The 26,441-nt window shown below is 32.5% G+C and overlaps 1 protein-coding gene across 1 annotated transcript; it reads right to left on the bottom strand.

Moving 5' to 3' along the window:
- Positions 1 to 708: 708 nt before the first annotated feature.
- Positions 709 to 26,441, bottom strand: LOC111037614 (glycine receptor subunit alpha-4-like). The gene is made up of 10 exons (XM_022320280.1): positions 26,246 to 26,441; positions 22,947 to 23,025; positions 14,416 to 15,270; positions 7,729 to 7,915; positions 5,953 to 6,179; positions 5,263 to 5,345; positions 4,897 to 5,031; positions 4,244 to 4,420; positions 3,942 to 4,144; positions 709 to 1,497 (listed from the first exon to the last, which is right to left on the bottom strand). The coding sequence occupies exons 1-10, from the start codon at positions 26,247 to 26,249 to the stop codon at positions 1,318 to 1,320; spliced, it is 2,130 nt and encodes a 709-aa protein (XP_022175972.1). The 5' UTR covers positions 26,250 to 26,441; the 3' UTR covers positions 709 to 1,317.

Raw genomic sequence — 26,441 nt, 5'->3', positions numbered from 1 at the left:
ATCATTTAATATAACATTTTGCTTGAGAAAAAATATTTTCTTAACTATTATTTAATCATCCTTGTTTTTTAATATATTTTCCCATAGATGTGCAAAGACTGAAAAAGCAGGTAGTGCCCATATTATATCATTATTACCAGCCTTCTATTTAAAAGCTTTATAAATACAACACATCTAATTTTCTCAGATTATTTTTTGGAAATTTTTTCTTTTTTAACGTTTAGCATACAATTTAGAATCACTGCTAAGTTACACAATATTACCTACAGAATTCACATAGTGAATCAATAATTTTTTTTCAAACTAGCTTTAAAAATATTATCTAAAATTAAATTTTGTAATTTAGGTTTATTTAATAACTTCCGAGCCCTATGTACCTATGTTTGTATGAATTATTAGTTGATGTTACCTACGATTCCTCAAATTAATCTAGTATATTTTTCGGCCTTTTCAATGTCGTTATAAACGGTCATCAAAAATAGGTATAGTGTTATACCAACTTTGACCTAGCTATACTGCATATTGATTTGTATATCATCAATATCAATGGAAAATATATTATTTAAACTCACATATTTCCTAAACGGCTATATAATATATATATACCTAAAACTCAATCACACACAATTATAAATCATTAAACAAACGTATATAATATAGTTGTAGGCAAATTATAAATATATCAATCAATTACACAATAATATTAAATTATTACAGCAACTTAATATAATATGATATGTTTAACTAAAAAAAAAAAAATAAAAAAATAATTTAATTAATAGAGCATATAGTTGTATGTAGATAGGGGTAAGGGGTACACCTATATTTAATAGTGGCTTGGCGAAAGGGCCGAAGGTAATCAAGAGGCGTTCTCTGATTTTTTGAAGGGTGGTGACTGGTGGGGGGTAGTTAATGGATAATAATTTAGTGTTGACTAGTATTTTAGTAATTCCTACTCATAAGCCTTACTATCGTAAATTTATTATTAAACTAGGTAGCCTCTAAAAAATTTCAAGTTCTGCAAGCCATTGCGTCTATAGGTACACAATGCATATACTTTATAAGTTTTCTTAGATTCGTGGGTACGAAAAGTAACATCTACCTTTCGTACCTACAAATTTTAGAAAAATAGTGAAATGTACACATTTTACATCGTCGTTAGGTCTTAGGTGTATTGCGTGTGACGGTGACAGTAATGCATATCAGCGACGATTTGTGTCGATGCCATATGTAACGAGAATGTGTCATGTGACGAGTATAATTATGTACGTCTTATGAAGTCAGATAGGGCGAAAATCCGTAGGCTAGGCACCTCACTTACAAAAACGATGTCCAATAGGCGACGTTGAGGATAAAAAACGAAAACGGGAAAAAGAACCGTGAGAACTTGTCGATGTACAGTGCGATTGCGCGGCCGTTGCAGAAAGTCGGGTACTGCGGTGCCGCGGCCACGGTGGCCACACTTCTGATCGGACTTCGGTTTTTCGGGTCCAGTTCCTAAAATCAAAATCAAAATATTATTAATACTACGCATAAATATATAGTTACGTACACTATGCAGTGCCTGGCTCACGAGGGTTTGAAGTGTGAGCTGGGCAGCATAACACCGAAGTTTAAAAGTTAAGTTATATCTAAGTAACTTAACTAGTTAAAAAAAAAACGAATAACTTAGTTATTTATTTCTTTAAATAGTTAATTAAGCTGAAAGGGGTTCCACACTAGGGACTAGGGTACCGTTTTTATAGCAAAATAGACCTACTTACTATATAAGTATATTAAACGCGTTTCTATGTCTACTGGTTTGAGTTTTATTCCGATAATAGTTTTAAAAGCATCTGAATTTGTATGGTGTTTATTTTGAAACCTTCGAATTTCGAGTCAGAGTTATACAAAAACAAATATTATAAATATATTTTAAAAAGACTTTTTTTATCACTGAAATTTAAAAAATATGAGATTTTTTTAAAATTAATATATTAAAAATGTGGCTCAAAGGATTCAAAGTTGACATAAAAATACGAAATGAAATCTGTTTTCAACATTATTATTGGTGTAATGTGTAAAACTTAAGTTTGTAAGCTGGAACTCGTTTAAGGTCTGAATTATAATAACATTTCACCATGAAATAATTTCGATTTTATGTCTATATAATAACGATTGCATGTGAACATAAGCGTAAAATTGTGAGATGGGGGGGGGGGGAACTAAGAGGATTATAGGGGACTCCTCTGGAATATTATTGTTATCTCCCAGCAATTATTTTTTTAGTCACATTTTTAGAATGTATGTTGTGTATCGAATCATTTTAGGCAATAGCCTCGCCAAATAAATTCATCACTCTACTCTTATGCAATGCAACGCTTAAACTCCGCCCGCAGTCGAAGGATTTAATGCAAAAGTAGACTTTATTGTAAATTCAAATATGTTCTCAAAATTATTATGGGAGTAAAACAGTACGTTGAAACGTAATTGAAACGTGTGATTGGTGGAAATCAAATAATATGACATTTAGATTTTGGTGGCATTGACAACCTAATAATGCATATATCACAGCAAGGATCATGAATTGATATTTTTGGAGGGCCTGTACCTTATGAATTTAGGATGTTTTCGGTGGCCATCAAAATGTAACGTCTATCCAAAGAAAGTAATGGTGAAATTAAAAAAATTGAATTAAAATAGAGGTACCTCAGTTAATTTAATACTCCATAGTAAAAATTATTTTAAAAATAAATTTCCTGTCCGCGGGCCAGATAAAGTTCGTCCGCGGGCTGCCATTTGGCGACCACTTTGATTAAACAGTGACTACCTATATATAATAATCAAAGTTGGTTACACGCAGTTGAACTGCAGCGCGCGGTCGTGGTTCTTATTCAACCATATTTTCGTTCAAACGATCTACTTTAGGCTATGGCAAGTGGATCGCGATGTATGTGTGTGTATGTTTAAATTTTCATGTAGGTAGGTACACAGTACACACAAACGGTCCAGTGGAAACTCACCTTAATTCAAACGGGCGCGGACGGCCGCTAGCGGATAGTGGATACACAATTACTATTTATACACATTTACTAATTTACATTACTATTTTATATCACCCTTGAAGTGTATATATAAGAACATTATAACAATTATTCGGGTCAACAGTCAGGTTTTAATTTTATAAACAAATACCTAAAACTTTTTTTTTGGAGGGGGGCTTCACATACTCTTTATTGTAAGCATATGTTAAATTGTTAATACGCCAAATGGGGAGAGGGTTATCAATTTAATTTACATTTATTTTAAAGCCTCGTAGGGCCGGGGGGGGGGGCACGATTCTAGTTAATATTTTTATGTTTAAGAGGATACAAAGTCCCTTCCAGATGAACCTATAAACATTTTTCAATCTCTCCTCCTTTCCCACCTAATTTAAAATTTCCGAACACGCCCCTGAAATGTACCTTTTCCACCAAAACCTAGCACACCGTGGTGTGGTCACTGGTCCGTGTTCGGTATAAGTTTCTTGTTATTTACCAAATTAAAAAAAAAATTGAAAAAGTATTTTCACCGGTTTATAGCCACCGGACATCAACCGTACGGTAACGGATAGGTACCTACTTGAAGTAGATATATGGGTGGGTGATTAATTTGTACAACTATTTAGTATACTATTATTTATTATGGTAGGTAACGACTAACGAGTTAACCACACGTTTTATACGAACACTGTGGCAGCGGAAAAGCACCACGACATATTTAAAAATAATTATTGCATTCACTGACTCGTAAATAAAAGTTTTTGTTTTATGTAGAGGTAGGCACACATTTCGAAACAGCTGACCGCTGTTTGTTGACTTATGTGAGCGAGGGATTAAATCAGTCCAAATTATAATTTTGAATGTGTTATTTTCATTCGTTTATGTCTGTATAAACTTCGGTATGTGTCAGTATATAGGTACCTTGAAGTCGTCGCCTCCTCGGATGTCTTCTTCTGAGTATCCTTTCATCACTTTGGTTGCCACCGGTCCCATGTAGTTGTTGACGACGGCGAATTCCATTAAGGACAGAAAAACGAAAATCGAACACGAAGACATCCATATGTCGATGGCTTTCACGTAGGATACAGGCGGCAGTGACTGTTGTGACTGAGTGTTCTGAGTGGCTGCGTAAAAATTATTGTTTTTTTTTTTTAAATAAACGGTTTTACGACTCATACTGTGACCTATATTGATTCGATTAATTTGATCAGTTTAAGCTTTACCGAGCGTCAATAGCGAAGTCACGCCCAACGTCACTCTAGCTGGTATGGCCTCAGGTTTTATCCAAAACGAAATCCACGACATGACAACGATCAGCGCCGATGGAATGTACGTGTGGAATAAATGGTACCCTAAGCGTCTTCGTAAATTGAACATAACGGCCAAACATGTGAAATTCCCTATAAATTATAAACAATATAATATCAGATAGGTATCTACCTAATGTAAATTGAATCACGCAACCCAGGTTTTTTTAAATTATTATTTTAATTTTCAATAGCATTCTAACAATACTCGAATTGATAAAAAAAATACGAGTTTTACGTACATTATTATTTACCAGGGAATCCTATATTTATTATTTGTATAGTTTATTTTGATGTCAATATTTATATAGGTATTTTACTATCAAGTACCAGTCTTGTAAGGTATTTGAATAAATGTATTCAAATACTCTTTTTTTATTTGAATACTATTTTAAATACTTTTTGGAAAAACTATTCGAATACGCAGTACTATATAAAAAAAAAGTTGAGCGGCCCCACAGAGATTTCCTCGGTAGTTCCCCGGATTAATCTGGGCCTTGTAGTATGTACACGAGTGTTTAAAGTATGTAATATTCAAATATTAATTAATAGTATTATATTTTTCACACCTGTTGAGTATTCTATTGTGCAATCAGTAGTAATATTGTTCGATATGTCGAGTTGAGGCAACTCGATATCTGGATTTACCACTAATGGATCTGTCATATTCCATATAAAAACCAAATCGTGAGTTGTATGAGACACTGGAAAGTTAAATATTAGTATTAACAATATATAACAAGTATCTTAACTATAGTTAGTGCACTGAAAATACTATATGGTCTATAGGTGACTGGGAAATCATTACCAGATTAATTGATAAATTAACACAATTTAATATAATATTATACGTGTGCCTGAAGTTGTATTATACTTGATAGGTAGGTCACCACACGTATATATTATTTTATTGTTTAGTAAAATTTGTCACTCACGGCTTTCGATCATCATTGAACATATTTGAGTGTCATGTGGATATGATTCAAATTTCATTGCACACGATAATACCAACGTCAATCTAGGAGAGGCAACAAAAAAAATCACGAATGTATTAGTATGAATTATATAGTCAATACGTGTATGCCGACAAAGGCTTCAGCCCTTAAACAAATGTGTAGAAACATGCGTTCGACGAAATAAGAGCAATCTCCTGTCGATCGTCGGCTACAATTATTGCTAATTTAACAACTGAGTACCTACTGACTATAATAATCTATATCACAATGAATTTTGAATCTCCCGTTAAGTAAACTGTGAGAAAAAAAAATGTACAGGGTGATTCACCAAGCACCCTCATCCCATTTTTTTTCATTTAACTATGAGTTTATTCGAATTATGATTTTAGACGAAAATGTTTTCAAACAACGTTTACTGAGTTATGTAGGTTATAAATAACTAAAGAAAGATTTAATACTCCAATTAAAATACACATTTTTGGCAAGTCCCTACCAAATTGCGCCTGTGGTGAGCATACTTGGTAAATCCCCCTGCATAACAGTTAACTGTACGTAGTATCGTAATTCGTAACGGATCAATTCAAAATATCTGAAACTTCCAGGGCCGACGCCGCCACGTTTTTGCCCTTAATTCATCCCCGTTTGTCTCAATTCCGCGATTCGTCGTACTTAGACATATACAGCAGAGTCTTGTCGTGGTACAGCCACAAGTAATGGTTGGGTATGCTCATCTCGTGAAACGTGACTTTTTTGGCGTTCTTGAAGAAACAATCTGGTCGCCATATGTCGTGCAACCATTCGACGTCCAGTATGCGGTAGTCTTCGCTCATGTTTTCGGGGAGTCGAAGTCTCTGGTCCCTCCAACTTTGCGCCAAGAATATGTCCGCCACGTACGTCTGGAATCAGAAACCTAGTTACCTATGTATGACTATACCTAGGTTGTACGCGTAGACACGTAGTCTATTACAGGTTAGGTCAGTTATACAACATATAAGACATATGTACAACCCCCTCCCCATGGCCTCACACCTATAAACTTACAGTATAGCTGAAGATAAATTGCTCTGATTGAGTAAATAACAGTTCATCTTATGAGATTATTTTGGACTTGTGACGTGTTATTCTAAAAATCATCACTTGGCTCGTTACGTGGTTATCAAGGTTTAATTTGGCCAATATTCAAATTTATTCAAGAATACACACGTCATGGACAAATAATTATTTGAGTATTTAACGATGTTGGAATAATCTACTTATTTGAGGAATACCAACAGTCGGGTTTTTGACAATAATATAATATATATTACACAACAATTAGCAACTATTAATTGAAGTATAATATTTCAAATAATTACAAGGAAATATCAAAATTTACCACTATAGGTTTCACCTAGAAATGTATTTCAGGTAATTTTACTTATTTTCAGTGCACATTTGTACGAGCTTTTTGTGTAAAATAGGAAATTCAAAATATTTTATCTAGAAATTTGGTTGTTATAATATGTATTTGCTTTAAGAGGATGTCATTGATTGACTGTTTTCTATTTCTGGATCCCCGAAAAATAGACAAAATGCATTCACACGAAATCATTTTTTTTCATGTTTTTGAGTAATCTTAGAGTAGAGGCACTCATGATAAAACTGTCAGAGAGTACAAATTTGAAAAATGTTAAGAATATAAATTTATATTCATTCAAATTTACAATTTTTATTTTTAAAGTCGAGTGTTAACTGTTAAGTCAAATAATAATAAATTATATAAAACTGATGTGTTTGACCCTAAAAAATATTGTCAAAATATTCGTATGATTTTTGTAGTAGGTGATTTTACTCTACGATTACTCAAACTCATAAAAAATAAATAAATATTATTTAGGAATTATTATTTATACTGTTGTATTCAAATACGTTTAGAAACCAGGAATTTATTAGCACTTTCGTAGAGTGAGCTTTCCTAAATTGTTTTACTGTAGGACGTAGGTATTTCGTATATGTACATGCATTTATTATTAATCTATATATTGTAAGCTGCAGGGGCCCTTGTTAGTTGCTTGTCAATTATTGTCATTTTAATTTGACTATAATATATTATATTATTCGCATTATAGTAGGTATTGTTCAAGGAATGGTTGAGCGTATCCAAGTGTAGCGTGGTGATGAATTGTTTATATGCGGGACGGAGCTGTAGCCTACAATGTTTTGGTATAGGTGCACAAAATATATTTTATAAATGCTATTAAAAAATGCACATGGTGGGAGGGGGGGGGGCAACATATTAGCAACATATTAGCTGTACAACATATTCCGATGGCCTGTAGTCCTCTCGTCCACCCCCGCCCCCCACCATTTTACACTTATGGGGCCCATATAATTGCACACGAACGATAATATGATTATTCACTGCTAACGTTGTAGCGTCGGTGTAATTTTGATTTTTATGTTTACCATGGATTCTTCGTTAATGGAATCCAAAGACAGCACGGTGACGTGGAAGTAGACAATGGTCGGTTGCCCTTGTACTTTTGGCGCACGGTTTTTGTCGTAGTTCTTTGGATTGATCGGTAGTATGTCGGTGAGTGACAAACTGGTTTCGAAGACGACATTGTCACTCTCGGCAATATCGCTCTGATCACTGAAACAAACCATTTGTGCACAGTGGTTATCGACAAACGAAAATTGAATAAGAATAAGGAATTGGAAGGCTAATTATTTTTTTTATTTTCAAAAACTGTACAAAAAACTACATGTATTATGATCGTGATTTAGATTTAATATACAAAACGTCCTCAGCGTGGGTGCTATAGGGTGATAATTGACTAAAAAAAAAAAAGCCATTTGGTTCAGCAAGAAACTAAAATTAAAATGTCTAGGTTAGGCTTCTAATATCTCTTCACGCCTTCACTTTACAGGCAGGTTTCACGGATACACAGAATATACATGTATGTGTGTTGACGTAAAGTAAGACGATGCCTTATCATAGGCAGGTATTACGATCAAGATCTGACATGTGTAAATACTAAATACTGTTTAAGCCAAAGTGCTCTAAAATTGAGAATACCTCATAGCGTACCTATTCCAATATGAACATTATAATATACATTTATGCACACACACTGCCCCCCCCTCTATTTTAATTTTAATTTATCGTTTTATAACTTGTAAAAACAAAATAAATAGTAGTATATAGTGGTGTGTTATCGGAGATTTTTAACTTTGCCTCCCTCCTCCTATTTCTGCTAGCACCCTTGCACACACACATCATATACGTATATCTAAATATACACAATATGTGAATATGCTATAATACGTGTATTGTATAATCATTCGAGGAGATTAAATCGTCGAACTCATTAAGTAGGTAACATATTTAATTGACTAAGCCTAATTCAATAAAACATACTTATAAAGTAGGTACTCATAAATAGGTAGGTAAATTGATCAAAGTCGCTCTGCTTGCGGGGCGTGGGAACGGCAGCGGAAACGCGAGATTTCAGTTTATCACCGTCGTCTGTTGCTTACGTTAACGTTTCGAGCCTCCTATAACTGGTTGCCGGTTACGTTTTGGTATTTTGAGTATTCTTATAGATTTGGTAACGATTAACGGTGTTTCGAAAAACAACGATAGCCGCCGGACACGTCCTCGAAAATGTCAAAACATTGAGCAAGAACAGGACGTGTTAATATGGACAGTAAGTAATAACGCTACTGATTGCCGAATAACAGATGCAGGTATTAATTATTTTCAAAAATAGTTTTAGGTATACGTAAAACGCATGTTAAAGGTTTGCAGTTGTCATAATCATCTTAGCCCCCCCCCCCACCGTTACAACAACAAGTGGAAACTTTTCACCAAATGTTATACATAGCTGATCTAACCACTCTTTTAGCACCCCCTAGTTGCGCCTATGTGACTATATATTCAACACATAAATAGCTACATTTGCCCGCATCTATACAAGCGCGTTTTATGCACTTCCGTGGTAAGTACCTACCTACCTGGCTACCTGTAATAGTTCTTAAATAACGTTGTATGTCATAAATCATTATAAAATTAAGATTTACCATTACACTGTGTTTAGGTGGTAATTATGGACAAAATTATCGACCTACCCGATAGGTACCTACGTCTATAGATTAAGCGTTTCGGGATATTTGTTCTGTATACAATAGATTAAAAACGAACAGTGGCTAAGAGTATGTCTGCAGCGCACTGTTTGTTTTCTCTCTCTGGCCCAAGAGCAACATAGACAAAACTCATTTACGCAGAATCATTTTTTAAAAATGTTTTTGAGTCATTTTAAAGTGAAATCACCCATTACAAAAACGACAGAAAATATTGTTTTCGAGTGTATGATGTATCGATTTGTCTAAATATATTGTCTCAAAACAATTTAAAAATAATTTAAACTTACACATTTATTTTTTATTTTTAAAGTTGAATACATTAGCAAATTAAAATATAAAACCGATATGTACTTTCAAATCTTAATATTATAATGACAAAAAAACATTATTTAATAATTTTGAATACAATACCATTATTATAATTTAAACGTAAATATCAGACGTTAAAGGTGGCCTAACACTCTATAATCTAAATTATAACCATAGTGGCATAGTGATCATTAATCATATAATTCATAATAAATTATTACTATGGCTTCGTTATCTGCTGCTGCGACTTATATAATAAATAATAATCATTTTCATCATTGGCGGTATTTCAAATGTTTACGTCGGGAGGGGGCCATTGAACAAATTCATGCCAAACAGACCCACGAAGAGCGAAAACCTTCTACATCACACTTTATAATTTGTTTGCATCTCACAAGATTTTAATGCCACATACTTTATTGACTCATAGTCATTTGTCATTATAAAGGTACTATTAACTACTCAGCTCTGCCCATAGAGGAGGTGTAGGTGTTGTCACCCGACCAGTGGTGGCTCGTGGGGTTCACAGAAGGTGGGACACAAATATTTTCCCTACTCTGTTATTACAACTTACCACCTCTAATTTCTGTTGGATGTAAATAACTCAAGTCTCATATTATGTACAAAACAACTTTTAATGCACGCTTTAAATTTCTAGCCTAATTCCAGAATAATTACAGCCTAATTCTTGTTGACGAGTGGGTGAAATCTACTGCTGTTCATCGGGGCACAACAGGCATCTGCCTGGTACTCCCGTCTAATAAACCTTGTAGGTTTTAAGGACTCTCTAATTCGAACGCATATTTTTATTTCGATAATATTATCAAATGTACTATATAAATATTTTGATGGAACTATGAAAATAAGGCATTACATTTTTTTATTTCAATATCTTAGGTAGGTTGCCTGTTCGCCCCAAGGCACACATCCATCTACAACAAAATAACTTAACACCAAATAGAAACAATTAGGAAATAGTGCTAGTTAAAGTCAAAAATAAAATAAACACTAATTGGTTAAACCACAAATTAAGATTAGGTATTAAGAGTATGCCTCACCAATTTTGTGTTAATAGCTTTAATATTGAAGTGAATTGACTTATTTTATAGAGGTATTCAATCATGATTTTAGATTCATATTTATGCACGCCTACTGCCTTACCATGTATACATTTTTTTCTGATAATTTTATAATTTTTAAATTGTAATATTTTAGATAATCATATATAACTTGCATAAAAATTGAATAATGAATAAAAAATCATGCAACGATCAGTCTTATCTGCAAGTTTAATTGTAGGTCAATGGACAATGACTTATATTAAAGCTAATGATGCAAGATCGGTTCAGCTGAACGGCAATTTGCTATGTTGTGCGTGGTTCCAAGAGTGGAAACAAGTGCGTCGACATCGTTTAGTATTATGTCAGATATGAACCTGTATAATAGTCATATACATTTTTAATGACAATTTATATATTATAATAATCAGCTGTGGTTACGTTTGATTAAGTTTTTGTTATCAAGGAAAAAAATAATTCTGATAAATTTGAAATAATTCATGTTATATAGATAATAATTATATATATATGTATTATGTGATGAATGGTTTTAATTGCATAAAGATGGGTAGGAGGGCCAAGGTAGAGGGACTTTATACATCATATCATCATCTACGAAGTACATCAGCTCGTATAATATCTAATATTTACTATTACGGAATATTTAATATTAATATAATATACGCAGTTGACTAATGACTTCATATCTAGACTGTTCTGTGTACCTATGTCCTATATACTTTACAACAATAATATTATTATTATTGTACACCAGAAAAAGACACCACTTAATAACATTGGCATAACCGTACATAGGTTAAAATAAAATATAAAATATAAATGGATTAGTAATTCAAATTGCATCCAAATACTTAGTCTTACCTAAACTGTATGTTTTTTATTAATGATATCCAATGATAAAAAAAGAAATTTGGGCAAGTGAATCTCCCTCTGCCGGAGCTTAGAGGGGTCGCTATAAAGGGTGTAACACAATATTTGAATTTAATGATATAAAATCATCGTATACAAAAAACAATTCTGAACGAAGACGGTCTATCATTACATGGCTTATAATATTCTACTATGTATATTTTATGATATTATTGTTATTTAAGTAATTTATTTTACTACGAGACATTATAGTAATAAAATATGTTAGCCAAAAAAATTGCATTTTAAATTGCCATTATGTGTACATAATATATTAATAAAATAATAATAATTTTGGTACCTACATTAAGTTTGAATTATATAGTAATTATATCGAAGAATAACATTTAAAATTATAACTAAATAACTAAAAAAATAACCAAATAACTATTCTTTGTTAAAATATCTGATTTCGTCTAAATTGTAATGTGTATGCGGTGTATAGAAAATGCTAATATAAACATTTGGGGACAATTTAAGTATCCATCTACGGTTATTATTTTATGAGTTACATTTAAAAACTAAATCATTTTGGTCTAAAACTAGTGTTGCGTAAAAATCCCCGTTTTTCCCTTAATTTAATTTTAATTTTACTGGACATCTTTGAAGAATTCTGGGAATTTTAAACTCTCGAAAATTTATAGACGCTTATGTTACAATTCTAAAAGTATTCACAAAACCTATATAATTTTTGTTTTTATTTTTTAATTTTGTCAAAAAAAAAAAAAAAAATCGGAATGCTAAATTACATTTTTTTATGGTAAAAATGTTCAAAATAGTGAATTTCTAAATTAAAACGTTTATTTAATAAAAAAAAATTTTTAATTTTTCAATATTTTTTTGTAGTAAATCAATTCAAAAGCAATTACTTTATTCAAAATTTATTTTTGGGAATTTTCTGGTGTAAGTAAATCATAAAATTATTATTATTATTACATCAGTTAAAAAAAAATTAATTAAAATCATTTTTTCATTTTTATGATCTTTTTGTCACACTCTGTACCTACCTATATTAATAATATATAAATAAAATAAGTGTAATAATAATTATATCATGTGATTTACGTAAACCGTTACAATTCTGTGCGTTAGGTAGAATATATTAAGATACTACCGTGCACACGAGCTAAGATTTTTTCATTTTTAGACTCATTTTCGATGTTTGAAGAGCATAAATGCAATCAAAATCTAATATGGTAGCTAGTAGCTACTATTGACCTTTACAGGAATTCCGCGTATACATACGTCTGTGCTTTCCTGTGTTAAATGTCGACGACCTGTCGTAAACCCGGTGTCCCGGTCTATTATATACTGTGTGTTCACCATTGGCACAAATTCGGTTTAAGTGTTCCATGAGTTTCGTTAACTCGTTTACGTATGATTTTGTATCCGGCTCCTAATTACTTGATGTAAACTGCAATTTTAAATGCTTGGGACTGTTCCACGGTAAGGGGAAGTGTCGAAAGTGTAGTCGAAAGTGATCAAGCCAAGTCTCCGCATCATGTCCATAGTTGTGTGGCGTATGCAATTAACGTAGTATGTGTGTGTGTGTGTGTGTGTGTGTGTGTGTGTGTGTGTGTGTGTGTGTGTGTGTGTGTGTGTGTGTGTGTGTGTGTGCGCGCGCGAGCGAGGTTCAGAGAAAATGTAAGTAATGTAAAAACAGATTTTTCTTTGTAATGTTGTTTTAAAATCTGAAAGTTACCTTCACATAAAATATTCTGTTTTCTTCAAAAGTATTAGACCTGTAAGATTTGATTATTAAATAGGTATAGTACCTACCTAACTAGCCGTTCTGCAATATAGTACATATTATTTGACGTTAACTACTTAAACATAAATATTATTTATGTTCACACCGGAAGAGCTTGATGTCAGATCCATTGGAAAATTAATGAATACAATAATTATATAAAATCATAGTAAAAGAAAAACACGTAATAGAGTTCAAACATTTTTGCAAAAGTACAATTTTTAGTGATCGAAAATAAAGGAAAACAAACTACAAATGTATATAAGCCGGCGTGTATGGATGCAGTGTCAAAATGTTGTGGGCAATTTTGAGTCAAAAGTGCTCACAAATTGTGTACTCAGTATTTTATTAACGAGTCCCTCTCTACGACATTCGCTGGACCGCGTTAACCAAGGTGCAAAAAGTGCATCAGCTCCAAGCGGTAATTTTTGAGGGGTGTCAAAATTTAAGGATTAAAAATTAAATTTTGTGTCCATCCAAAAAAAATATTAGATGTCTTAATAATTGTTTACAGAAATAATTGTTCCTCTTTACTATGATATTATTACTATGGCACTGATGGCAATTATTGGCTCTATTGGCTCCATTGACCCCTAGTTTGGCTCTGACGACATTCAACGCACGTAAAGTTGTAGTTTAACGAGATCGCAGTGTAAAAATGTTAAACATTATTGTGTATAATGAGATTAAAATGGTCGAGTGTGAGACGGTGACTTCGACTGTTAATAACCAAAATATTTCATTCGAATTATTAAAACTGCAGTGAGCAGATATATGCTTAAGATATGAAATTTTCGATCTCTCTTGACTGCAGTGCTGACGTGCACGCTTCGCCCCCGGCGGGTGTGTGTTTATTTGTGTGTGTGTGTGTGTGTGTGTGTGTGTGTGTGTGTGTGTGTGGATGGACAAGCGGGTATTGGGTATTGCGGGTGGCGGTTGTGGCCGAAGCGTTTCGTATACCTCAAGGGAGACCGCAGCGAGTCCTGATCGAGTTTGTAGTAGAAATTTTGACGCCTGTCCCGGACGCACAGCCGCCACGTCAGGTATTCGATTTGTTTCTCGGTGTCGCCGGTGAAGTTGCGGGGCAGGGGCGGCACGGCGGGCACCGGGATCCAGTCGGGGTCGTACATGCCGCCGCCGGTGCCACCGCCGACGACGAATTCCTGTCGCAGCTCCAGCTGCTCGATGACGGGCACCAGGTTGGTGAGCAGCGTGCACCGGTCGCCGATGTTCCGGCAGTGTTTGGTCATCGTTTTGCTGTAGTACTTCTTGTCCGCGTACACGGACACGTTGCCCAGCCTGTCGACCAGCACGTCCAGCAGATGGACGTTGAGCCGCCAGCCCGTGCCCACCTGGACCATCACGAAGTCACCGGCGCCGAACGGCCCGGCCCGCCGCTCGAGCGTCAAGCCGAGTTCGCGGAGGTCGCGCGTCTGTTCCGTGACGGAGCACTCGCTCACGACCTCGTGGTACACCAGCCCGGTGACCAGCAACAGGTGTTTGTGTAGCCTGTGACTTGGCGGCCAGCCGTCGGCGCTCGCCGGCAGTCGAGGCGGAGCAGGTGAAGTGGCCGGCGGAAGCGGCGTCGGCGATGGCGTCGTGGCCGGTGGTGTCTGCGGTGCCGGTAACCGCCGATGTACCGGCGGTTGCTCGGCCGGCTGCCTGCGCGATTCTTCGCAGCCGTCGTCGTTGGAGGCGGCCGCGGAGGTGGCCACGGTGGAGGACGGCGACGCGCACTCCGACACATGCGGCCGGTACCTGAACGTCGGGTTGGCGGATCGTTTGTGGTGCCGCGAGTAACAGTGCCGATATTTCCTGTAAACGCGCAAACCTGCATAGTAGGCAAATATATAAACGGTAGACGCGGGCAGATTGCAATGAAAAAAGAGCGTGTGCAGCGGGATATAATAGATATGCAGCCGGAATTTTAAATGAAACTTCTTAAGTTCTTTCTGTCCACGAGGTTAAATCAAAATGTTTGGTTACTCTATGTATATAGAACAAACCCATTATACGATAAGCTCAATCGATTATAGCTTTAAGCTTAATGGGGGGGGGGGGGGAAGTCACAATGCCGAACTGCCATCACACTTGTACCCGTTAAAATTCAAAATTTTCCACTACTCGACCAAAAACTGTTTTCGAGGTCAAACAAACGTCGTTCTACGACGTGTGAGTAATTTGAAATCGACTGTTAAAACCGATTTTTCCGAAAAAATTGTGTTATTTAAAAATAATTATTGAGTTTTTAATTCCGCTGTGGCTAAGAATTATGAGAGGTAGGCAGTCTTGTTAAAATGAGTCTTGTTATTTATATACAATGTGTCATTGCTTGTCCGAAGGTTTTAGATCAAGTGCGAACTGGGAACTGAGAATTCCATTGTTCCAAGTTCATTTGGCCTATCCACAAGGCGTTTTTAGGCCAACATTTTTAGTCTCATATACATAGTGTAACAGAAAAACCTGACGAATGAAATAACTTCTGTTATAATCAATATTTAAATATAATAATATCTATATTTTTTGAATTCATAGATCCCTGCATTGCAAGAAGTTGCAGTGTAACATTTTTTTGAACACCAACAATCTTACATTTTAAATGTTATACATTTTTGTTGAACAAAATCAAAATTCGAAATTGCTAATTTGGAAATTTTTTTTAGACAAATTTTGATCATAAAAAGTTGATTTAAGTTGAGTAGTTTTTACAATTTTTTTAAATAGAAACAGTAAGTACCCATAATGTGTTATTTTGTTATTGTTCCTGCAGTGCCGTATGGTATACGATTTCAATCGCGAATCTAATAATTGACGTATATTATAAGGCAATCGTAAGAAAATTCTTTTGTATTCGTAAACTGCTAGAACGGTCACTTGTACATTATAAAATAATGCAATAATTTTATTGATACTTCTCTCTACTAAAATTGTATTTTTTATTTTTTATTTTTTGTACTACAATATAAACAAATAATTGTGGGCCCGCGCGGTGGTTATAATTTTAAAAACAATAATTTTAATTTTGAATGTTAAATATTGGCATTGAAGTTGTTATTTTAGAATTTTTATCATAAGTTTAAAAATTGATTTTAACAAAATATATATTATATATTATGTAGTAATAGTGCATGGAGAGTAACGAAACAACATTATATCTACCTTTTATAATAAGTTATTATTAACAACATGTAAGTGTCCGTGTGATTAACCTGATTTTATCTAAATATCGATCTTCGTCGTTCGAATGCCGATGGAACTCTGACAAGATATAATAAGGCAGGTACCACAAACATTGCACTACCCGACGAACAATTGTTAATTGACACACGTGTACTCGTAATATTATTCTGTCTGCTGTCAACTTCCAATACGACGAAACTTGAATCCACATTTTAATTAAATAATTTAAATATTAAAATTTGTTGGAAATCCATCCACGAATTGCTGGTGTGCTGAGCATATGCACCAAATAGGTTAGTTTTATTTTGTGTTTTTAGTTATTTATTAAGGCATACCTAATTGCATAACTATTTATTTTAAATTTAACAAATTGTCTGTGCAATTAATCAATATTAAATACTTACACGAAAACAAATATACATACATTATATACGAAAATTGTTGTATATAATTGTAGTGAATTCACGCTTAAAAACAAGTTGGCACTCTTTGTATATATGAGATTCTAAAATCCTGTTTTATTTTATTTATTAATACTTTTTTTTTAGGTCATGAAACGTTTTGTTGTCCTCTTTTCACAGTCGGATATTGATTCTGTTACTTCTAAAAAACATGTTCAAACAATGTTCAAAACAAGAAAGGGAAGAGTTAATATAAAATCCAGACCAAATTTTAAATGTATTTGCACGTGATAAGTTGAGGAGATTAAATTTTTCCATGCAACTGTATTTCAATGTATTTTTTTTTAATATTATAGTACTGGACTATTTATCCAATATTTTTAACTAAATGAAAATTATTCTTTATTAAATCATAAAAATTTTACTGTATTATCTTTTATGGTTAAACTAATGGGCCCGCCCAAAAAAAATATTCTTGTACGCCAGCCTGTGATAATAACTTCTAACTCAAAATAATTTGCAAATGTTCCTGATTTTTAAAATTTTTGTCATAATTCGAATTTCAGACGGTCATGAAAAAATATTGTGGATTTACGCTCTACTTTTATTTTTAATGTCCATTAACAACAACGCACGTGGAACCTTGTATTAAATTTTCAAGTTTTTTGAACGAGCGAAATATTTTTTATCTACATTAGTTATAAAAAACTAATAATAATCGAAAATTTCATACCTATGCCTATAAATAGTTCAACACGAGTCAAACTATTTTGAAAATTGTATGCTGTGTAGAAAATGTGGATGTACACATTTAGTGGAAATGCCATGTATTTAGAGTATTTTTTTTAGTGTCACATCAAAAACCAAAATCGATTTTGAGAACGAATTTCCGTTTTTTTTTAATTTTCATTTTTTTACCTTTCGAATGCACAGCCTAGATTCACTTTCCCATAGGAAAGGATACTGAAGTTGAAAATCAAAGCATATTTATTTAAACTACTTATAGTGTGCACAGACACAAAAAAAAAAACAAAAAAAAAACACACTCATCATTGTAAAATGAATGCAATCATCTCCCCGCTCAGAGTCTAAAATATTTAAACAGCACTGATTGCTGATTGACACAGCGGATTCACAATGTTCGAGGCTTAAGGATGTGATAATTAATATATTTCCAGAGATCATAAAGTTAAGTGCCTACGGTCCAAAAAAAGTAATAAGTACAGGTACCTATTCATCTACCAAAATCAGCTGATCGCTGTCCGGGGTTCCATTGTACGATTACTATAATGGGTAGTCGCATAACCCTAGTTCTCCGATTGAAAAATGAACAAATTAAAAATACTTAAAAGCGGTGCTATATAGGTATACCGATCTTACTTTTAGTGTATCTCAGTTCACTGGCAAATCAACGTCTGTGTAGCCTTTATTTGTAAAATAATTTGACCTAGATCTAGATGTGCAACCCAAAAGTAGATTGAATTTAGCACTTGACATATTTTTACAGTGGTTCAAAATACACTAAACATTTTCTGATATCTCTAAGAACGGTCTCTGAGATTTTCGTCAAAATCAGCCGAGTAAATTTGGTTTTAAGATATAGTAGTAAAATATTGGGTAAAATCGGATTCCATTTTGGTATATTTTTTTTGATATTATAATTTGGAACAAGCCGAAATTGGGTTGATTACAACTTATAAGTTAATAGCGAATTTAGGATTTTATTTTGTTCGCAATATGAAATGCATATGTTTATAATAAACATTATTATCTATTAGTCATTAAATGATTAGTTTAAGGGATTTTTATATTATTAAATAAATGTAACTTCAGTCTAATTAGCTATAAGATAAAATGTTATAAACACAAAGTATAAAGTTAGGTTATACGTTATAAAGTTATTGATTACGTATTAAAACGAATATGTTTCAAAAACCTAAATAATAAACCTACATAACATATAAATTAGTTTATAAAAAATATTTTTTTTTAAATGTTAGTACGTAAAGGTATACGTGTTACGTCACAACTATATGTTAACACAGATAAATGAGTCATGAAAGCCAGGCCTTTTGGCCACCCTTGAATCTACCAGTCATGGTTACACACCATAACTAAAATAGTGTACACGATTATAGCTACTGTTACATCACACGAACTTCCATTTTTATTTTTCTCTAAACCTCACTTATAAACGGAGTATAACGAATTGTACACACAAATGTGTAAGTAGACCGTTATGAGTATATTATTTTGTACCTAATAATACTAACTCCACGATTTCACGTGTTTTTTTTCATAGCCGTAGCGACGTGGCTAGGTCAGCGGAGATGGGTGTGCAGGCGTCTTTATAGTGCGGTCGGTCTAAAAACACTCCAAGGGCAATTAATAGACGGCGAGGGTACAAAATATAATAATAATTTATTATAATAATAATAATGCGATGCAAGAGTGGTTGTGACGCCAAATGAAGTGCGGCCAAGTGAGGTTTGAAGTTATTGTTTGTAGGAGCTATTACGAACAGGAGTTGATGTTTAAAATATTCAGTAATAAATTCGTTTCCATAGAACTGCCTTATGAATAATAATTATTGTCCATTCATATATTTTTAATTAAATAAATTACAACTTTGTTCGGAAAGTGTATAAACGTTGGGTATCATTGTTTGTTACTTCATTTTCAATTACCGTTAATTGCATTTTGTCGTTTTTGACATGTAATTATACACTAGTTGTAACTTAATTATACTCATATCAACTGTCATTTAACATATTATAATAAATTATAGGTTCTTATAAAATATCGGAAACACCTACACGCGACAGTTGTTGTACCTGAAATGCCTATCCATAACGCCGTTTGATCATGATTTATTCAATTATTATGAAACGCGCTAAAACAAAACTTAATATTGTCGTGTCCTTATTATTTTATGAAAAATGAAAATTAATCTAGTGGAAGGGTGTTTGTAAAAGTCTGAACGAAAATGAATCTAAATGTCTATATTAATTATAAAATATTCAGAATATTGGACGAATAATTTTTTTTTTTATTTCACAAAAGTACATACACAATCTATACAATTTTGTACAATAATGGTATAAAAAAAGGATAACATAACATGGATTTCTTGAGTAACAAGCCACCCGTTACTGGCACTTAACTTGGTGTTTTATTTAGGGTGATTGAGGAGAGATATTTAATTTAAGGGTCACGACACAAATTCCCTTTGAGTCTACGTTGTGGATTTCCAGGTAGTAAGAAGGTATGTAGCTCTTTTATTAGTGGGCGAGGGTAATTTTCTAATCGGTCGAAAAAACGTTTGTAAAATAGTTTCGCTTCAGCTAAAACAGGTTGAATACCTTGATTTTGGTGGAGAGTTAAATTAGAGACAAAAAGTGAGAGTTAGTGATTTTTCTGAGAATAATATTCTGAAAGACTTGAATTTTGTTTACGTTGGATTTTTTGGCCGATCCCCAGAGTTGTAATCCATATTATACCCACATAGGCTTTAGGAGAGTTTTGTATATTAGTAGTTTGGTTTTTAAGCTTGTAAATTTATTTTTTGATTTAAGTATTTTTAAGGATCTTGATCGAGCGTTAAGGATCAATTTTTTAGATGTTTGTTCCAAACTAATTTTTAGTCGAGAATTAATTCTAAATATTTGATAGCATTGAAGGGTAGGATAGGTATGTTATTAGTTGAAACATTTGCACAGTGACCGTGTCTAAGGGTAAAAGTTGTATGAGCCGATTTGTTGTGATTTACTTTTACACGCCATTTTTCATACCATTCGAATTGTAGATTTAAAAGAGACTTTAAATTAGTAGATGCTATAATTGAGTCTTTATGAATTGAAAAAAAATACTTTATCATCTGCATAGTCAGCAGTTGAGGTGTTTAGAGTTGTGGGCTGATCAGAATCATATATGGACGAATAATTTGATTTTATTTCGCTGACACGTCAAGTAAACATAATATTTAATTGTAACATTTATAACATTTTTATTGTTAAATAGGGTATAATGCAGTGCTTGAAAGGAACTTGTTCCAATGATTTGGTCCAGTTTTCAGGATATTAGCGAGAACGTAGTTTCTATTTTGTGTGAAGAAACATAATGAAATTTCGTTAATTTTTTAAAAGTAGGTACATCGAAGATTTTATTTGTCTCTTGTGTTGTCCAAATCTTCTTAAATATAGGAAATTTAAACAATTCTTATGGCAAAATTGTTTATAATTTTTTTTTCTCGAGAAAATTAGTCAATATTATAATGAACTATATTATATGACAAGTAGTTATAAAATTGACAATGTTAACAAGAATGCCGAGTCAGTCTCGGTGGCTTCATCAGCCTTAATTCGTATGAAATAAACAGAGTAAACATTTTAAAAACAAAACAACTATCTAATTAAACATTTAAACAATGATCACTACAAGTTATGTAAAGCAAATTTAAAATTATTGAGGAACGAAAAATGTTTTTTATTTCGGAAGAAGTAATTCCTTAATTTAAGCCAGGAACGAGAAACGATTTAGTTCATTTTTAACAAAATGAACATGAACGTGAACTAATCCCTTTTTGAAGGATCTTTCCAAACACCGCAGTATAACGTGAGTTCGGTAGCTTAGTCCATAAGCTATTATAGTTTATAAACAACTTTACTAGTTTTATATGACTTGTGTATCACTTAAATATTAGTTTTTAAAATTATGAACACCAAATGATCACCCCAAAACACCAAAATATAAATATCGTTCAAATATTGCTAAAAGTATAATACAATTTTGATACAACTATTCTGCATAACTGATGCGTTTGTTATTAATGAATAAAAACGCATATTTAAATAAATTGTCGCCCATGATCATTGAAACTTTATAGGCTCTTTTATATTTTTTTTCCTGAAACTTTCAAATTGTATTTAAATTTCTGTGCATGTTCTTTATATTATATAATATTAGTGGTATACTGGTGGTAAGTTCAATAAGAATAAAAAGTTACAACTAATACGTGCCACATCATGTACTTAGTGTAATTTTAAATTGTTGTCAAATATTGAAATTTAAAAATAGTATAATATTTTTATAAAACAAACTTTTGTACATAAAAAATACGTGATTATGTTTATTCCGAAGAGACTATAATAACTAACAAGTTATCAAAATGCCTCTTTAAAAAAAATTGTTATTTCATATTTGTTATTAACTATGTTTAGCAAAAGCTATGGTCAAATAAAAATCTTTTTATAATTATTAATTACGGAAAAGCGAGAAGCAACAAAAAACTATACATTTTTTACTTTTAACTTTACTTTTCACATATTCTTATGTTTCAAACAATGCTGCACTAATTAAATTCGTTGAAATTTAATGTCTACAAATACTACATCGTTACCGTAAAAAATAATACGAAAATAAATTATCCTATGTTTTACTTTTATAGTTTTATGTAACTCTTTTGACTTGTTAGATTTCTGTTTCTATTTTTATTCAAGAATATTATGTTTAAGACGTTCATAGTATACGAAAGTGTAATAATGTTTTCGTGTACATGTTTATTTTTATGATGATTTAAAAATTAGCGTCATGACATACTGTAAGATAGTTTAGGTACTTAAATTGTAATAAGATCGACTTTGTATTATTAGTCAAAAGACATTTACAATCTATACGACTATGTATAACGTCATGTTGTAATTGTCATTAGGGCAGGTACATTGTACAATAATTGTACACACATATATGGTTTTTAATGATTATGGACGAACGAATAATCAGCCACGCCAACTCTGCATTCTTATAATATTATTATAATATTCCGACGCGTATATTAGATTTTGGAGTTAGGACTCGGTTGTGCTAGAGAGACGTAGTCTGTATAAAATTAAATAGGTGTCATTTACTTACTGCGAACTCAATGCGGTCTGACCGATAATAAGAAGAACATAAATCCCGTACAGAAAAAACAAATTTGTCATTAGACTCGCTGTAAAAAAAAAAAAAAATAAAGTCAAAATTTTGTTAGTGTATATTATTATTATTTTCCGACTTGTTCAGTGTAAAAATATTCGCAAAAAAATATTATAAAACTATATCGTGCTCATCGAACGGTCCTAAACACACTATCAGCTGCGTTAGATTAAATTTACATTTTGTACTACGAGGACTCGCAGTATATCATGTACTTATATAGAATACCTGTCCAATGCCATGGTAACGAACATAATATTATTTCTAAAAACTAATTAATTAATTAATTGTTTTACGTTGTGAATAAGTTTAATTGGAATACACGCGAGGATCGCATAATACAGTGTATGATATATTTATTGTAATAGTAAGTAGTACATTATATACATCGTTTAAATTTTATCGTAGTATATTATTGCTAATGATTTTATTGAGAAAAAAGTTACAGCAATATATTCTTAAAAATACTCTAGGCTTTCATCACATCATAAATATATCGGGACTTTAGTTTCGAGGCAGTACTCGAGTAATATGGTCAGTGGTCTAAAATTTCGTTTCATTAGGAGTGTAATCTTACAAAATATTAAAGCCCGACCCTTTTTTTATGGCGACCCTAAAATAATAATTGAGCACTGAAGAACATAAAACGTTGTCACTTCTAACGTTCATTTTTTTTGTATTTTTGTATGGGTATTTCATAAACTATACCTTCATTACTACACTTACATATAGTTTATTGTATATATATATGCAATTAAACCTATGTCGTAAATTTATAATATGAACTAATTCGCTGTTCATATATTATTCTGTTACCTTGTCGATTTTACCACCAAAACCGGGGATTTATTGTATTGTTATTATTGTTATGGACTTAAATACTTAATAACATGATCTATAATGTCATTTTATTTACCAGTTGTGATAAACCGTATACATTTGTCGCGTTTGTACGTATGGCGAATCTGTGTAAAGTAAGTTATATAATGGAAAATTGTAGAATTAAAATGATTTAATCCTGAAGACTAAAGACGTAAAGAATGTAATGTCGGTTTCAATAAGTATAGATTTATTAGATAGAATAATATATAGATATAAGAAGAACGACGATGCACGAAAAACGTGTGTATAATATACCTACTGCAGATATGATTTATTCTGGACCTGAAAAAAATCGTATTACTGTCGTTAACATGTTTGTATAAAATCGGAAGGTACTCTAGTCATACTTATAGGTATTCTACTAAAAGTTGTGTTTTTAAATTATGTGTGTGTATAATTTTGTATTTTATATGATATGGAAATTGACAACATTGCATAGATTTCCGTGCTCAATCATGTCATTTATTTTTAGGATTTCTATTGTTAAAGATTTTCTGTATTCAACCATATAATATCTGCGTGACCTGTGTTGTTAAAAAGGTACATTGTGCTCAATTGAGTCGCAGCCCTATATTATAAATTACCAGGGCTCGTAAGTTCATGAATTTGCATATCAATCTTGCTAAGTTGTATTTAATGCTAGATGATATAGAAATCCATTTCAAGGTACCGCGGTCAAATGTGTGAAGTCTTATTTTGCATGTTTTTGCATACTTAGATGTTTTTTTGCCTATTTGGCATATTTATGCATATTTCTATTTTATACATGATTTTGATATTCATATTCATATTATTATTGTTATATCAATATGTATTTTTTTATGGAAATACTGTGAAAGAATCAACATTTAACGAAAAAAAAAAGCGATCGTCTATAATTTTTCATTATAATATTAATATATTATTTATTTATATAATATGTTTGGGAATTCGGTAACAGTATATGTACAATTAAAAATATAAATTGTCTTATATTCTTGATTATTTAACAATAGTTTCTCGGAATTTGGAGAGTGATTACATTTAGATATAAAAAAATTAAATATAATAATAAAAAAATGAATGGATAATTCATGTTATTTCAAAAATTGTTTATGATTTTTCCAAGTAAGCATTTTTAAGTGGATAAATTCAGATGTTTAGTGCATATAAATGCATATATTTTAACTTTTTAAGGCATATTTCAATGAATATACTGGCAATTTTTAGTGCATAAGCGCATGCTTATTTTGACATTTTCAGGGCATGAACTTATGAGTCCTGCTTATACACTATTAAAAATTGTACCCGATTGCCTTGATAAAGTAAGAATTTAGCATACTTTATATAGGTTTCTCATTGAGTAAAAAGTACCTAATACCGCGGATAGCCCAAAGCATAGTACAAGTTAATTTAAATTGTTCTTACTCATAGTTTTATGTTAACATTTCAATAATGTAATCGAATCAAATGTGGTCTGAGAATATTATTTGAAAAACAATCTAATGTTTTAGAAATTGACATTTAAACCTATACGACCAGCCGCTACACAGCCACGGGTTTAAGTAGAATAATTAAAAATCGTTACGGCGACTGCTGCTGATATATAATATGTATGGCCATATAGGTATAATAATGTAGTACTTACCTACAACGTACATATTATATGGAGGCAGTTGTCGGTTATTGGTCATAATAAAATCGACAATAACAATATAAAATTATGTAAAATGAAGATCGAGCTTGTGTTATACTTAACATAGATATGTCCGCCGGGCGCAGGCTTTATTTTAAAGACTTGTAGAAAACTAAATTATATGTGATAGTGTTATGATATTGAGAGGTATGTCCATATATTATAGGTAGGTAGGTACTTACGCGGAAAAGTGTACATTTTTGTTGTTATATGCTTTAAATTTGAATTTGAATTCGACTTTTCCTAGTGCCGCTTCTCATTAACATCTATACCTATTTCTTCTTATTGTTTATTTATTACGTTGTTTTATTACGCGTTTTCTAAATGGGTGTTTGGGACCAAAGCATTAGCCGTACAGACTTCAAAAATTCGAGACAATCGGTACGCCTTTATCAGCATCTATAGAGCCTACACACATACACACACACACACACACACACACACACACACACACACACACATTTTAAATGTACATAAATAGAGGTGCACTAAACGGTAATATAATAATACACAATATATAGGCAGGTAATTATTTTTCAATAAAAACTTGAATAGCACACGACATACTCATTATATAGTTTATGTACGTCCTGTGATTTTATTTTTTTTTTGTACAAGATGAGCGTGTAAGATAAATTCTAAGTTCTAAGCTCTACATTACATTGGTACGACTACTCACCCATATCATTTTGAATGGCGGAATATGTTTTGACTCGTTCGACACCAAACAACAATCATAACACACACATATAGCTTACACATTGAGTAGTTACATAACATACAGCGGACACTGAGGGTTAAAGTATACTGTTCTTTTTTTTCACTATTATTTACACGGCGCTGACCCTTTGCAGGTGTAATAGAATAACACCCAA

The sequence above is a fragment of the Myzus persicae genome, unplaced genomic scaffold (assembly GCF_001856785.1).
Source record: "Myzus persicae strain clone G006 unplaced genomic scaffold, MPER_G0061.0, whole genome shotgun sequence".
Classification (NCBI taxonomy): Eukaryota; Metazoa; Arthropoda; class Insecta; order Hemiptera; family Aphididae; genus Myzus; species Myzus persicae.
This window is presented reverse-complemented; position numbering and strand designations above follow the sequence as displayed.

What these genes read in the sequence shown, in the direction of transcription:
- LOC111037614 (XM_022320280.1), bottom strand. An exon ending in CACAATAGAATACTCAACAG is followed by an intron (nt 4,421 to 4,896) that starts GTGTGAAAAATA and finishes TATAATTTATAG; the next exon opens with GGAATTTCACATGTTTGGCC. An exon ending in GACTTCGCTATTGACGCTCG is followed by an intron (nt 4,145 to 4,243) that starts GTAAAGCTTAAA and finishes ATTTTTACGCAG; the next exon opens with CCACTCAGAACACTCAGTCA.